Source organism: Crocuta crocuta, unplaced genomic scaffold, assembly GCF_008692635.1.
Source record: "Crocuta crocuta isolate KB4526 unplaced genomic scaffold, BGI_CrCroc_1.0 scaffold229, whole genome shotgun sequence".
NCBI lineage: Eukaryota > Metazoa > Chordata > Mammalia > Carnivora > Hyaenidae > Crocuta > Crocuta crocuta.
This window is the reverse complement of record NW_027536464.1, coordinates 7,800,520-7,813,538: the sequence shown is the minus strand read 5'-3', so window position 1 is coordinate 7,813,538 and position 13,019 is coordinate 7,800,520. Positions and strand designations below refer to the sequence as shown.

The following is a 13,019-nucleotide window of genomic DNA, read 5'->3' as shown; positions in this document are numbered from 1 at the left end:
ATTTTAGGCATTGCATTTTCCACAAGAGTCTTGCTTGCTGTGAAGCTGTTGAGTTCTGGTCTTGTAACCAGGTCTGTTGGGTTCTCATTTGGTCAGTGCAATTTCACCTGTTCTCCCGTAGGTGGCGCGCACTACCCTTCTTCCTGGCCTCCTAAAGACCATAGCTGCCAATCGGAAGATGCCCCTTCCTCTGAAACTGTTTGAAATCTCTGACATTGTAGTAAAAGATTCTAGCAGAGGTAAGAACAAGTCCCCTTTGATTTGTCCACTTAGAGCATGTTGTTATGAAACTTTATGTAAAGGGAGGCAGTGAATCCAGTGCCCATCAACAGTTATCAGCACATGGCCCGTCTTCTTCCATGTATTTACACTCTACCCTGCTTCCCCATATTCTTCTGATGTAGTTCCCAGGCATCCTTTCATTTCATCAGCAAACACTTCAGTGTGTGTTTCTAAAAGATAACGTATCTCTAAAAGATAACAGAGGCCACGTTTCACTTTTAAAAAATAAGCCACACTATTTTATCATCGGACATCTAGTTTGTGTTTAAATTTTCCCAATTGTTTCGTAAATTTAGTTTTCATGATTGGTATGAATCCATCTAAGCAAGCTATTCAGATATTGGGTTGCTCTCTTATTTCTTTAAATGGAAAGCAAATCTTAAAGAACTTAGTATTTATGAAGAACCCTATTAAAACCTCAACTTGAGAGGCTCCTGGGTGGCTCAGTCCATTAAGTGTCTGACTGTGACTCAAGTCATGATCTCATGGTTTGTGGGTTCGAGCCCGGCATCGGGCTCTGTGCTGACAGCTCAGAGCCTGGAGCCTGCTTTGGATTCTGTGTCTCCCGTCTCTCTCTGCCCCTCCCCTGCTTACAGTCTGTTTCTGTCTCTCCTCCCTCCCTCCCTCCCTCCCTCCTTCCCTCCCTCTCTCTCTCTCTCTCTCTGTCTCTCTGTCTCTCTGTCTCAAAGAGAAATAAACATTTAAAAAAAACATTAAAAAAAAAGCAGCTCAACTTGAAAAGTACTATGGAACATTTCCTTATGTTCTTTGATTTACGTGCATGTCATTTTAAGGTACTTGATATCTTGTCATTCTAGTTCGCAGTGGCTCTTCACCATCACTCTTGTACCAGTTATGATACATGTTTTACCAGGTTTTGTCTTGAGTGTAGGCTGGGCTTGTAGGTCCACCATTTGGAACTCAGAGGTTCTTTAATAAGCCTGTATTTAGTTAGTACTTAAACCTGATTGCCAAGGATGTGAGTCCTACTCAGACTTCTGTCTTCCAACTTAGATCTGTTTGGAGCTGCATAGGAGATGATTTCTTGGTGAGCAGTGCCATCAAATGACCAGACTGCTGGCAATATTTCTCTGGTTCCCTGGGTTTAACTATTCAAATCCTGTGTTATATTCAGAAGTCTTACTCCAGACTGCAGAATTCAGTGTTTTCTTTTGAATCTGTTGACAACAGCAAAGGCCTTTTTCTCAGTTTCTCCTGAAGAGGATCATATGGCATGATTCTGACTGCCCAAAGTAGTGAAGAGCGATTGTCTGTGAACCAGCCTGTCTTCAGAAATGAATGCTAGAGAGGCATGTGCACGTTGACTGTATGTGGAGCTTTTGTGGCACACTTTTGAGCCAAAGCTGGATGCCATCCACTCCCCAGTGTACAGCCTAGTCTTCAGTTAACAGCATCACTTTGCATTTGTATGCTACTTTATACATTTCAAAATCTTTTCCAACATTCGTCTTCTCTTTTGATTGTTAATCCATCTCTTTGAGGCAGATGGGACCAAAAAACACTGTCCATGCTTAATATATAGGGAAATTGAGACAGGAAAATATTAATTTGCCCAAGGCTGGATACATTTTGGACCTAGAGCTAGGGCCAGAATTTGGTTTCTGTGCATATATCCTTAGAGAATAAAAGTTTTTTTTAATATGAGTCTATGTAGAATTTTCTTTGGGTGGTAGGTCAATTTTCTTTGGTGGTAGAAATCAGACACCATTTTCAATGCCGGCTCTAAGTAGTTCTCCGGATTCTTGTGCCTCAGATCCTCCTCTGGTACAGATAACTGAGGACTTGTTACGATTTCACCATCAGGTTTTTCTGTTAATTTTGACTCCTTTCCTTCCATCTTAGCTCTTTGAATTGTATGTTTTGATCCTTGGTGATCCAAACATATTTATAAATGCGTATAGGATTAGGTCAATTATAGTGCGTTCCCTCAAAAGTTTTACTCTTTCAGCCGTTTGCCTCTTCCCCCATGGCAGGGGCTCCCTCAGGCACCTCAGGGGTGGGCGCGCTTGTAAGCCAGCGGCTCGGCTCAGGGTCTGGAGGGTGAGGGGCCAGCCGAGGTCCCCACGCCTGCCACAAGGACATTTTCCCTGGAAGCACAGAGCGCTCGACTGTGTTGCAGTCCTTGGGAGGGATGTCTTTGCTGATTTTTCCTTCATGAGTTCTTGGGAAGGTCCAGACACAGACTCCACCCTGCAGGCGAGGACCGTGCCTGGGGAGAAGGCCGCCTGTTGAGAGTGAGCGAGCTGAGTACGAGGGCGGTGGGCCATCGTTTAACAAATCACCCTGGTGATAACCCCAGAAACCCAGTCTGTATGCATTTGTGCTACACTTTGTGTCCTCAGAAAGAGTCGTTCTCATCGCTGCACAGACCTTTTATTCCTGTTTTCACTTGTGATTAGGCTGCTGTTTTCCCCAGGGAGCCATCTTCCTCTGCTAAGACTTTCGCCTGTTACCTCGCACCATTATGGTTGATTGTCTTCAGCTTTTTGTGTTGGTGGAGTTTGGGAAATGAGTGGGGGCAGGTGTGCGCAATAAGTTTACTCTGAACACACCTACATTTGCTCTGGAGCAGGTCTCCTGAGGTAGACTTGGAGTTTTTATCCCATCAAGTAGTTTTTCTGACAGAGTACTCTGCGTATGTGCAGGTGGGCCCCCTACTTCTCAGCGGGGTACACAGAGGACCCTCTGGCAGAGACAGCACAGCTCCATGGATTCAAGATCATACAGCCAGTGTTTTTGGGTTTGAGTCCTGGTTCTGCCACTTATGAGCTGCTTGACCGTAGACAGTTATTCAGTCTCCCTGTGCCTGTCTTCTCATCTGTAGCGATGGGGGTAACAATAGCACTTACTGGATTTTTGTAAGGATTACATGAATTTGCATCTTGAAAAGTTCTGGCCACGTGATAAGCACCGTTTGGTGTCTGCTCTTTCTTTTGGGGCATGAGCAATCCCTGAGGCCAGATACCTAGTGTCCTGGTCTGGAGTAATTGTCTATGAGAATGACTTGTAACCCTTCAGCCATTAAAGAGTTAATGTCACCCTCTAAGGGGGCTCATTTTTGTCCTAACTTTTGATTTAATTGGGTTTTCGTCTGTTGTGAACTACCTTTTTTTAGGGCATCAAAAACCAAAATGTACTGATGGGTGGGGGGAGGGTATTTACTTAAAAACAGGAATGGTGTTTTCTTTTCAGTAATTCATCAGCCACTTCTCCTCAATGAAGTGAGCACATACATTTTTACTGCCTTTCAAGCCAGTAAGCATTTTTTCTGCTGGAGTTAGGCGTTTCCTCCTAAATATTCACACTGTTTTGAAGAAGAAAAATGTAGACTATCAAGAGAAGTTTCCCAGTAATGTAAAAACATCCCAGAGTTTCATTGGGTGGGAGATGGGGGGCTGTACCCAAAGTACTGGTTCAGAAGAGGGTAGGGATATACAGCAAGAGTGAGCTAGAGCGTCTCATTCATTGCACTGGTGGAAGAGTCTTTGAGTTCTTTTCTTTGCCAGGGTCTGTTTGGAATATGAGAGAAAGAGCTGCTAGTCATGAGGGAGACGGACTGGTTTTTATAGGTACTGCTCCAGGGACCCTCACAGCATAGACAAGGATTGACAGTCACCACGGACTTGTTTTGTAACATTAAGGGAAACCCCTACTCCCAGCCTCAGGTTTGTGTAGGCAGGTATCTCTTCCATGATGGAAATGAAGATGGTGGAAATAAGAAATCAGTGCTGGATTATGATATGCCTCCCACAGATAGTACTTGCCCTGCGTTCCTGTACGTATGGTACTCTTACAGTCCTGTGAGAGTAAACGAAAGGCTGCTAGCCCCTGTTTTCATGCTTGACCTCACTGGACAGTCTCTTCTGCTTGTGTGGACTTACTGTCTACCGTCTGTGTTGTGTGGCTGTCAGGCTAGCTGCCTGTTTAGCAACCAAGTCAGACACACTTTACAAATACTACGACTTCCACTCGGAGTCCAACACATCCTGGTTCTTTAAGGCTGAGCAGCCACTGCATTTACTGAACTGTAGGGCCAAACTGTAGGCCACAAAATTTTTAAGAATTAGTCATAACTCAAGCAGCTGAGCAGATTTATCCCTTTTGGGCAGAATGGCATGTGTCTTTGGAATGAAGTTCAATGCAGACTCTGCCGTGGGGTAAATTTTCAGCTGTATAATGGAAGCCAGTGGAAGCAGCCCTGAAGCTCTCGAAATCAGGCTGCTGTGAGTTATTGATTTCAGTTGTTGATACTTTCATTCGATATAAATTAAACTATAAACAAAGTAGATTTATTGTTTTTAATTTAATTTTTTATTAGAGTGAGAGAGAGGAGGCAGGGGAGAGAGGCAGTGAGAGAGAATCTCTAGCAGGCCCTGTGCTCAGCACAGAGCCTGATGAGGAGCTCAGTCCTACGACCCTGGCGTCATGACCTGAGCTGAATTGAAAGTTGGATGCTCGACCAACAGCCACCCAGCTGCCCCAATAGTAAATTACAGGAGCCAAGGACCTGCTTGTGAATTAACTTGAGCTAGTCTTCACGCTCCAAAAAAGCAATTGGATTTTGCAAAGCCCAACATTCAGGCTTTTTATTAAAAGCAGATTGAGTTCTGCCGTCACCGTTTATTTCACAGTGGTCACTGGGGCTGCCACGGTGCCTAGAAGCTTGCTGAAATGCAGCAGAAAACACATCTCTGTGTTGAGTCTAAGTTTAAAAGAAACCACACCTTCAGAAAGATGTCTGGTTAGGCTTCGTAAAGGGTCTCAGGTGGCTTAGATTGAGCATGATGCTGTCCTACCTGCACAGCATCCTGATGATCACACGGCTATGTGCTGGGGTTAGAATGACCACTCCAAGACTTTGGGGTTTGAATATTATTGTGGATGGAGCAGGTTATAGGCCCTTGAGCACTGGGGGGCCTCCAGTGACTGCACTAGCCTGAGCAGGCGTGCTCACTCTAAGCCTTTGCTTCGGGCTCAGGCCATTCCTGCCTCCTCCAAAGCCTGGTGACAGGCCGTGTTGTATCCCCACCCCGCCCAAGTGTTCAAGTGGTGTCTGAAATTTCACATTCTTCCCGTAGCTTTTCTAAATCAGAATGGTCTCCTTCTTACCCTGACTTGTTTAGATGTGGAGATCCGGAATCTCTTTGAACGTTAATCACGATATAGAAGATTCCTCTTCCTCTTTCCTCCTTGGGTCACCGAGGCTGCATAGAATAGAACTAATTCACTGTTATGTGATTTGATGTGTTCTTACAGCTTCCTCAGCCATTCATGGGTCTGTCTGTACTGTAACCCACGGAACACAGGCCCAGGTTTGTATAGTTTTTCCTGTAACTCTTTGCTTGATAAAGAGCTCAATAAAGGCATTTTTATTATGAGCTTGTGAAATACTTGAGCTCTTGAGACATTGTCCATTAATTCTGCAGCCATCAAATAATGGAAGATTATCTAGTATCCACATGTGGAATGCAGTTTTCTGAAGAAAGCTTATGTCATCAGTCTGGATTAATTTAATTTTACTACTTCATGTTTTTGGCATGTAGAATTTCCAATTAATAATTCAAAAAGTATGAGTGTAAGGAATGTTGACAGTGACAGTATTTGAAGTAGCATCATTTTCCTATATGATGGTATCCTAACTGTAAATAACATCATTTTTAATACAGAAAGTTATTTTAGTGTGTTTGGGTCCACATAGCTAAAATCTGCAAATGTGAGTATAATATGCTCTGTCATGCATTGCATATTGTGTTTTTTTAATAGGTAAAAATCTATTCCAGGTTTATGTTAACTAGAAGGCAACCCACAAGTTATAACTTTTTCCTTCATGCATTGAAAAGGTCATAGATTTCTTTTTTTCCTCCTCACATTTATTTTTTTGGCTTTCAGCATTATCTAAAAAAAAATTGTACTTTGGTGTGCTGATATAGAGGTTTTAAGGAAATTGCTCTTAAGTTTTCTGTTTCTAAAATTTGTAGTATCTTTAAGAACTTTCACAAATACATATTAAGAGCAATTTAATTTTCATATTTAATAAACAAAACACATACCCAACTTTTCTCTAGTCCTGCTCTTAGTTTCATATATATGTGTGTATACTCTTACTGTATATTTTCCATGTGTATGCAAGCACGTATCTTACATTTCTCTGTAGAGCCATAGATAAATACTTTCTAATGTTTAAAAAATGGAATTATGCTTTACCTGTCCTGTACTTTTTCCTATGAACACATTCTGTCCATCTCATTCTTTTTGACGCCTATATAATATTCCATTGTATGTCTGCAATATAGTTTATTCAGACTTAGGGTGACGTTTTAATTGCTACCAGGTGTTCGCTAATATGTATGTTGTAGTGAGTGCCCTTGTACCCTTATACAGATATGTATTTGTACAGATAGAATTGGTCAGTCTGTAGGTATGCACATTAAGTTTTTGCTGTCTTTTTTTTTAAATGCAAGATCGGCTTTTATCTATTTATTTTTAATTTTTTGTTTTTAAAATGTTTATTCATTTTTGAGAGACAGAGTACAAGCAGAGGTGGAGCAGAGAGAGAGGGAGACACAGAATTGGAAGCAGGCCTGATGCGGGGCTCGAACTCATGAATTGTAAGATCATGACCTGAGCCAAAGTCGGCTGCTTAACCGACTGAGCTACCCAGATTCCCCATGATCAGTTTTTAAAAACTGCTTTCCTGGCAACAGTTTGCAAGTGGGGGCAGTAATAGCATGGAGGAGAGAGATAGCTAGGAATAAATCTAACACACAGAAGATCTCTCTGGAGAAAAAGAGAAAACTTTTGAGAGACTTTTTGAAAGATTTCTGCCTGGTAAACCAGAAGAGCAAACACACAGAGGCCTCAACTCTCTGCACGATCCCAACACAAACACAGAGGCTTCTGGGGAGAGCTGTGCAAGCTGATTCGGAGATTCACTTGGAAATGCAAAGAAGCAACTTAGAGGTTTTCTCTGCATATTTTTGTGGTTAGGAGCCCCCAGACAGATTTCATGAGCAGCAGCGGACTGCACTGCAACCCACAATTCAAAAGCCACAGAGCTTGTCCATCACCTGCCCACTCTACCCTCCCTTCCCCTGGCACACACGCTCCAGAGCTTTTGTATGAACACGTACCCGGGGCCGAACAGACGTCCTGGAGCAGGAGTCCTAAGATTTCAGCCGTCTTCTGAAGGAGAGAGTACTGTCCTTTCCCCATGTTATAGAGAAGAGAGGCTCCAAAAAAAGAACAGGACTAACTCAAGATTCCACGGAACTAAAATTAGAGTTAGGAATGCAACCCAGACCTTCGAAATTCCATGCCTGGCTGAGGAAGCCATCTGCACAGGGTCTGAAGGTTCTTACAGAATCCTCGAGATCAAAGGAGTAGTGGAGTTTGGCCAGACGCATTGGCCCTTACCCTGCTCTCTGAACCCAAGGGAAAGCTCAAAGCAAACCCAGCATTCCAGGGTCCCAACACACGCCTGGACCAACCAGGTGGGACTTACCAAGTAACTGAGAGTTGTGGCGGGTCCCCTTCAGTGCCAGCAGGGCACCTTGTGGAGCCAGAGAGGATGATGGCTCGGTCATGTTCATTCTACTATGTCCCAGGCGCTATCCCAGGCTCTGGGGATGCTCAGGTGAATCCACAAAACCCCAGCTTTCCTGAAGCTGATCGGGGGAGGGGATGGGTACTAATATAGGAGGTAATGTGAGGTGATGTGACGGGGTGGGCAGTGCCCCAAAGGCAGATCAGCAGAACTGAGCAGGGCGGGACATTAGTGTGGACACCTACAGCCTGGCTGAGAAAGGGACAGAGTTGAGACATGGACGGGGAGCCTGTCACATAAAAAGAAGAGTGACATACCCAAAGAAATCACAAGGGAAAAGGCCCTGTGGTGGAAACTGCTTGTGGCTGAATTTTTAAAATCCTGTTAAGGTTCATATACCCTTTGTCAACCTCACTAGCAGAAAGACCTGTCAGTGGGTGCGAGAGAAGAATGTCCCTGTCACTGGCAGAATCCGTCCCCCTAGCATCAGTCTAGGGTGCACTAGAAGGAGCCACTTTCCTAATGAAAACACAGGTGGGAAAACTGAGGCTCCTGAGGAACCTACTCGGCAGTCACTCTGCTTCCAGGCGACTGGCCTCCGAGAAGCGGGCCCCCTCCACCAACCCCAATCACTTTTCTCCCACGAGTCCACACAAAGTTCGGTTACTGCGAGGGGCGTCACGGCTTGCTAAGCCCTGTGCTATCCTCAGAGGACACCTTCAGAAGTAGGTGGGATAAGGGTCATGATCCCTGGGACCGGGAAGTTACCAGAGTGTCAGAAAGATGAAACAATCACCCTGGACAGAACCTGGCCTGGGCCCTTCTTCAGACTCCCGCCGGGCCCCCAGGTCCCCCTCTCCCCCCAGTNGGCCCTAGCCCCCAAACCCAGGCCCTGGGCCCCAAGCTCCCTAGCCCTTCGCCTGAAGAGCTCCCCGGTTTCAGAATTCCCTGGTTCCCCGAACCCCCCGGCTCCCGACTCCCCAGTCTCTGGCCCTGGTAGCAGCAGGCGCAGGGCAAGTTTTTGCTGACTTAAATTCTCTTGCAAAAAGGATTTTTTTATAAACGTGCAGCCATAACACCAGTGTGTAAATGTCCCTATTTTCCTACATTTTTACGTTTTAAAGGTGTATGTCTTCACGTGATTCTTGTAGCTTTTGTGAATCATTGAATGTTGCATTGAAATGCTTCTGGAGATATGCCAAATTTGCCACATTAACTACAGTCTCTTGGGTACCAATGTTAAAGAAATTTATTGGGTGGGATGGGTTAAAAATGAAGGTGCTTCATTTTATTTTCTGTCTTGGCCAGACTGTTAACGTCAGTGCTCAGTGACGGCCTCTGGGGTCAGTAGGCTTTCTGCTAGCATCTGTATTTGGGCCTTTATGTGAATCTGAGAATAGAGATGGGATTGTAGTCTTGAAGACTCTGTGCTTTTTCAGTCTGTCCATGTATAATCTAACACCGGTAATTTCCTTCTTAGCTTTTGTGCTGCGGTGAGAGAGGTTCTATACCGAGCAGGAGCCTGTTTGAATACTTCGAGTTGTAGTAGTTCTTTACTGGGAGACATCATGTACCACTTTTCTCCCTCCTCTTTTAAAAAATCATTTGGCCTGTTCTTTCAGCTTCTAGAATTGTAGCCAGTCATCCCCTCCTTCGGGTGGTTTAGATCAGCCTCTCCAGGCAGTACTTTGAAGTCTGCGAAATACATTGGTAATTTAGGCTGACATACTTGGCAGGCCCATTTAAAAAGCAGAGTTGTTTGATGGCATAACACAAGAGGTCTGTTAATGGAGTTAGAAAGAACCGAGGCATTTCCAACAAACCCTTGTTTTGGCATCAAATTTAAATAGTTCTTATTTTGTGGCATGTAGTCAGGGAACTTCCTGTGACATAATAGGGTCCCTCGGTGCAAAATACTAGGAGATGGGAATTTTACTATACCTAGCAGTTTCTCCAAGGAGGAATGGGTGGAACCGAATATGTGGTTATTTCCTCCTTTAATTCACTTTGGCTACAGTAGAGGGAATATCTTAGCAAGATGCGAGGAAGCAAGTCCAGAGGGAGTGGTGGCACTGGGAAGATGTAGAAGAAATGGCCAGTCAGTGGTGGGAGTTGGAGGGACCATCTAAATAGTTTAATTCGTACAATGGGTTTAGTATAAGGCCCTAAAACTCCATGGCTTTTCTTAAAAATATTGCAAAATTGAATTTAAAAATACATAGCTTATTAGCGTGTGTATGTGTACATGTGTTAGGTAAACATCTTGAAACCTTCCTTGAACAGAATATAATTTTAAGGCCTATATTTTCTATTGTAAGTTCATCATTCTGCTCACCAGTCACTCGCTTTTTCTAAATTTGAAAGCATTTAAACCACATGTCACTCCTCTTATCAGAAAAGTTAAGTTTTATGTAGCTTGGAGATGAGGAAAGAAGTATTCCAAGGCACAGAGGTTACCAAAATAAAGCTTCCAGTTTATGTTGCTAAGCTCTGAATGCTGGCGTTACTGCTGGGCTCCTCTCTCCCAGCAAAAGTGGAACAACAAAGTAGTTTGAATACATGTCTGTGTGTTAAAGTGGAAGCATGTGACACCAACAAATGGGTACCACATGGCAGAGATGCCCAGGAGCAAGTCAGTAATATGAAAGGGATAATTTAGTTCTGTTTCATTGCATTTTTTTCCCTTCAGGGAGCATGGGGTATACGTGTGCGTGTGTGTGTTCCTACGGAGAAATCAAGCCCCTCATTTTCGTTTATGCATGTGGTTGGTTTAGTGAGGTTTTATGTCTGCCTGGTTTTAATATTAATTTTTATTCTTACACCTTCAATTATAGCTTTTAGATACCAGATTTCTTTATTCTCGCAAATGGAAATGATGGAGGACGACAGCAATGCAGAGCCCCCTTTCCTGCGGCAGCTGGCTCCTAGGCTGCCTTAGAACGAGGCATACTGTCTGGGCCTGGCCCTGGTTAGCTGTGTGTGTGTGTGTGTGCGCGCACGCGCTCATGTGTATGTGTACCCACATTCCCTTTCTGGGTTTATTCACTTACTCAGAAATTAATTGTTGAGAGGTTAGTCTGTGCAGGCTCTGTGCTGGCTTTGACCTTCTCCCTCCAGGGATTCATAAACTGGAGTGCCTTAAACCTAGTGGGCAGTAAGCAGTGTTACATGGCAAGAACAGTTATTTCTTCACTGTGTTCAGTCAGAAGTGTAACTTCAAGTGCGCTTTCCGTGAGTTACAATATTGTTGATGGCTTGAAACTTCAGTTGAAGGACTTCTAACAAATAACACTTGAGAATACTAAAGCGTGTCATATCAAAACCATCTCAAGAATGTGCATCTTTGACTCTATTAAGCTTGTATGTTATTTGTTTTCATCTAAGTGCTTCAGAGATTGAGAAATCTCCTCCAAATCCTTTAGACACTTAGAGATTTGAAGTCTTTCGTAGAAAGAGCATGTGTTTTAGAGCCAGACCATCCCAGTCAAGTCCTGGTTTTATAGCTTATTAGCTGTGTAGTTAATTACAATTAGCTCCCGCCAGTTTGCTTGACATTGGGTAAAATCTTTCTGAGCCTTTGTTTTTCCATCTTATTTTTCCTATCCTGTTTTGTGGGGGTAATAAAATCCAGTTTACATGATTGTCTTGAAAATTAAATAAGATTATAGAAGAATGATAGGTACTAAATACCTGGCACATAGTAATCAGTTGTGAGTTTTCCTTTTCACCCCTTTTATGTTCTCACTTTTATATTACTTTAGTCGTATAGTGTCTTAAAATACCCATGTTTTATTTGGATATCTGGAAGGTAGAAGACATTTTATATTTTGTCAGTTGTGGCTATGGGAATAAGTCTGTGGAAGAGCTTTTACTCACTCCATGAGAATATAAAGTAGATTATTTCCAGTTTCCCCCAGATAGACATTGTTTTGTTTTTTCTCTGTTCCTAATTTGAATAATAAAACGAAGTCAACATTCTTGATTGTGTTAGAGCAGCCGTCCCCTTCACAATTAAAGGGCCACAAGTATATGTTTATCTGTTCAAGTTAAATGCTCACTGTTGAATTTGAGTTTACCTTCGTAAGCCAGGCACTTTTTTTTTTTTTAATGTTTTATTTATTTCTAGGGGAGAGAGAGAGAGAGACAGCGTGAGCAGGGGAGGGTCAGAGAGAGAGGGAGTCACAGACGGAAACAGGCTCCAGGCTCTGAGCTGGCAGTCAGCACAGAGCCCGACGGGGAGCTCGAACCCACGAACCGCGAGATCATGACCTAAGCGAAAGTCGGATGCTCAACTGACTAAGCCACCCAGGCGCCCCACCAGGCACTTTTTTAAAAAGGGATTTTAATAAAGTTTGAAATCTTTGTGACCATGACTACAAGACACAAAGACTGCTCTGTTGCCACCAGAACCTTCCATGTTTTGCCTTCGTAGTCACATTTCCCCACATCTAAGCTCAGGCAACTTCTGTCAGTTCTCAATGGCTGTAGTTTTGCCTTTTCCAGAATGCCCTATAAATGGACTTGTGTGTAGACCTTGAGACTGGCTTCTTTCATTCAGTAGAATGCCCTTTGAGATTCATCTAGGCGGTCACATCCGTTAATGGTTCGTTCCTTTTCATTGCTGAGTAATATTCCACTCTGGGCAAACCTCACTTTATCTACTCACCGTCAGGGTTCATCTGGATTGCTGCAAGTCTTTTTTAAGTTCTGATTTTCAAAGTAGAATAATACATGTGATCAGGGAACAATTGGAAAACAGATGAAATTTGGAAAACACGATCTCTGCCCAAATGGAACCTTTGTTGACATTTTGGTATATTTCTCTTCCTTCTTTTTCCTGTGTGGAAAGTTTTTTTGGCTTATATTTTCATCAGTGTCATTCTTCTTTTCTCTTCCTATATTGCTTTTTTTTTTCATACACATATGAAATGTGTACGTAGCATACAGTTTAAAAAGATTATAAACCATCCAAACTAAGAATATTGCCGGTATCTCGGGTGTCTTGTAAGGCTCTTCCACATCTTATCACTTCTCTTTACTTAGAACAACTACTGTTCTAACTTTTGTGGTAGTTACTCCTGTCTTCACTTCGTAGTTTTCCAACCTGTGTATATGCTTTAAAAAAAATTTTTTTTTAAGTTTATTTATTCTGACAGGGAGGGAGAGCACAAAT

At 43.1% G+C, this 13,019-nt stretch overlaps 1 protein-coding gene across 1 annotated transcript in view; it reads left to right on the top strand.

Annotated features, from left to right (window-relative positions):
- The window catches only part of FARSB (phenylalanyl-tRNA synthetase subunit beta), a 69,300-nt gene that overhangs the window by 31,958 nt on the left and 24,323 nt on the right, over positions 1-13,019 (top strand). The window contains exon 15 of the mRNA XM_077748657.1: positions 122-239. Within this exon, the coding sequence (XP_077604783.1) occupies positions 122-239 (118 nt within the window). The remainder of the gene's footprint in view (positions 1-121; positions 240-13,019) is intronic.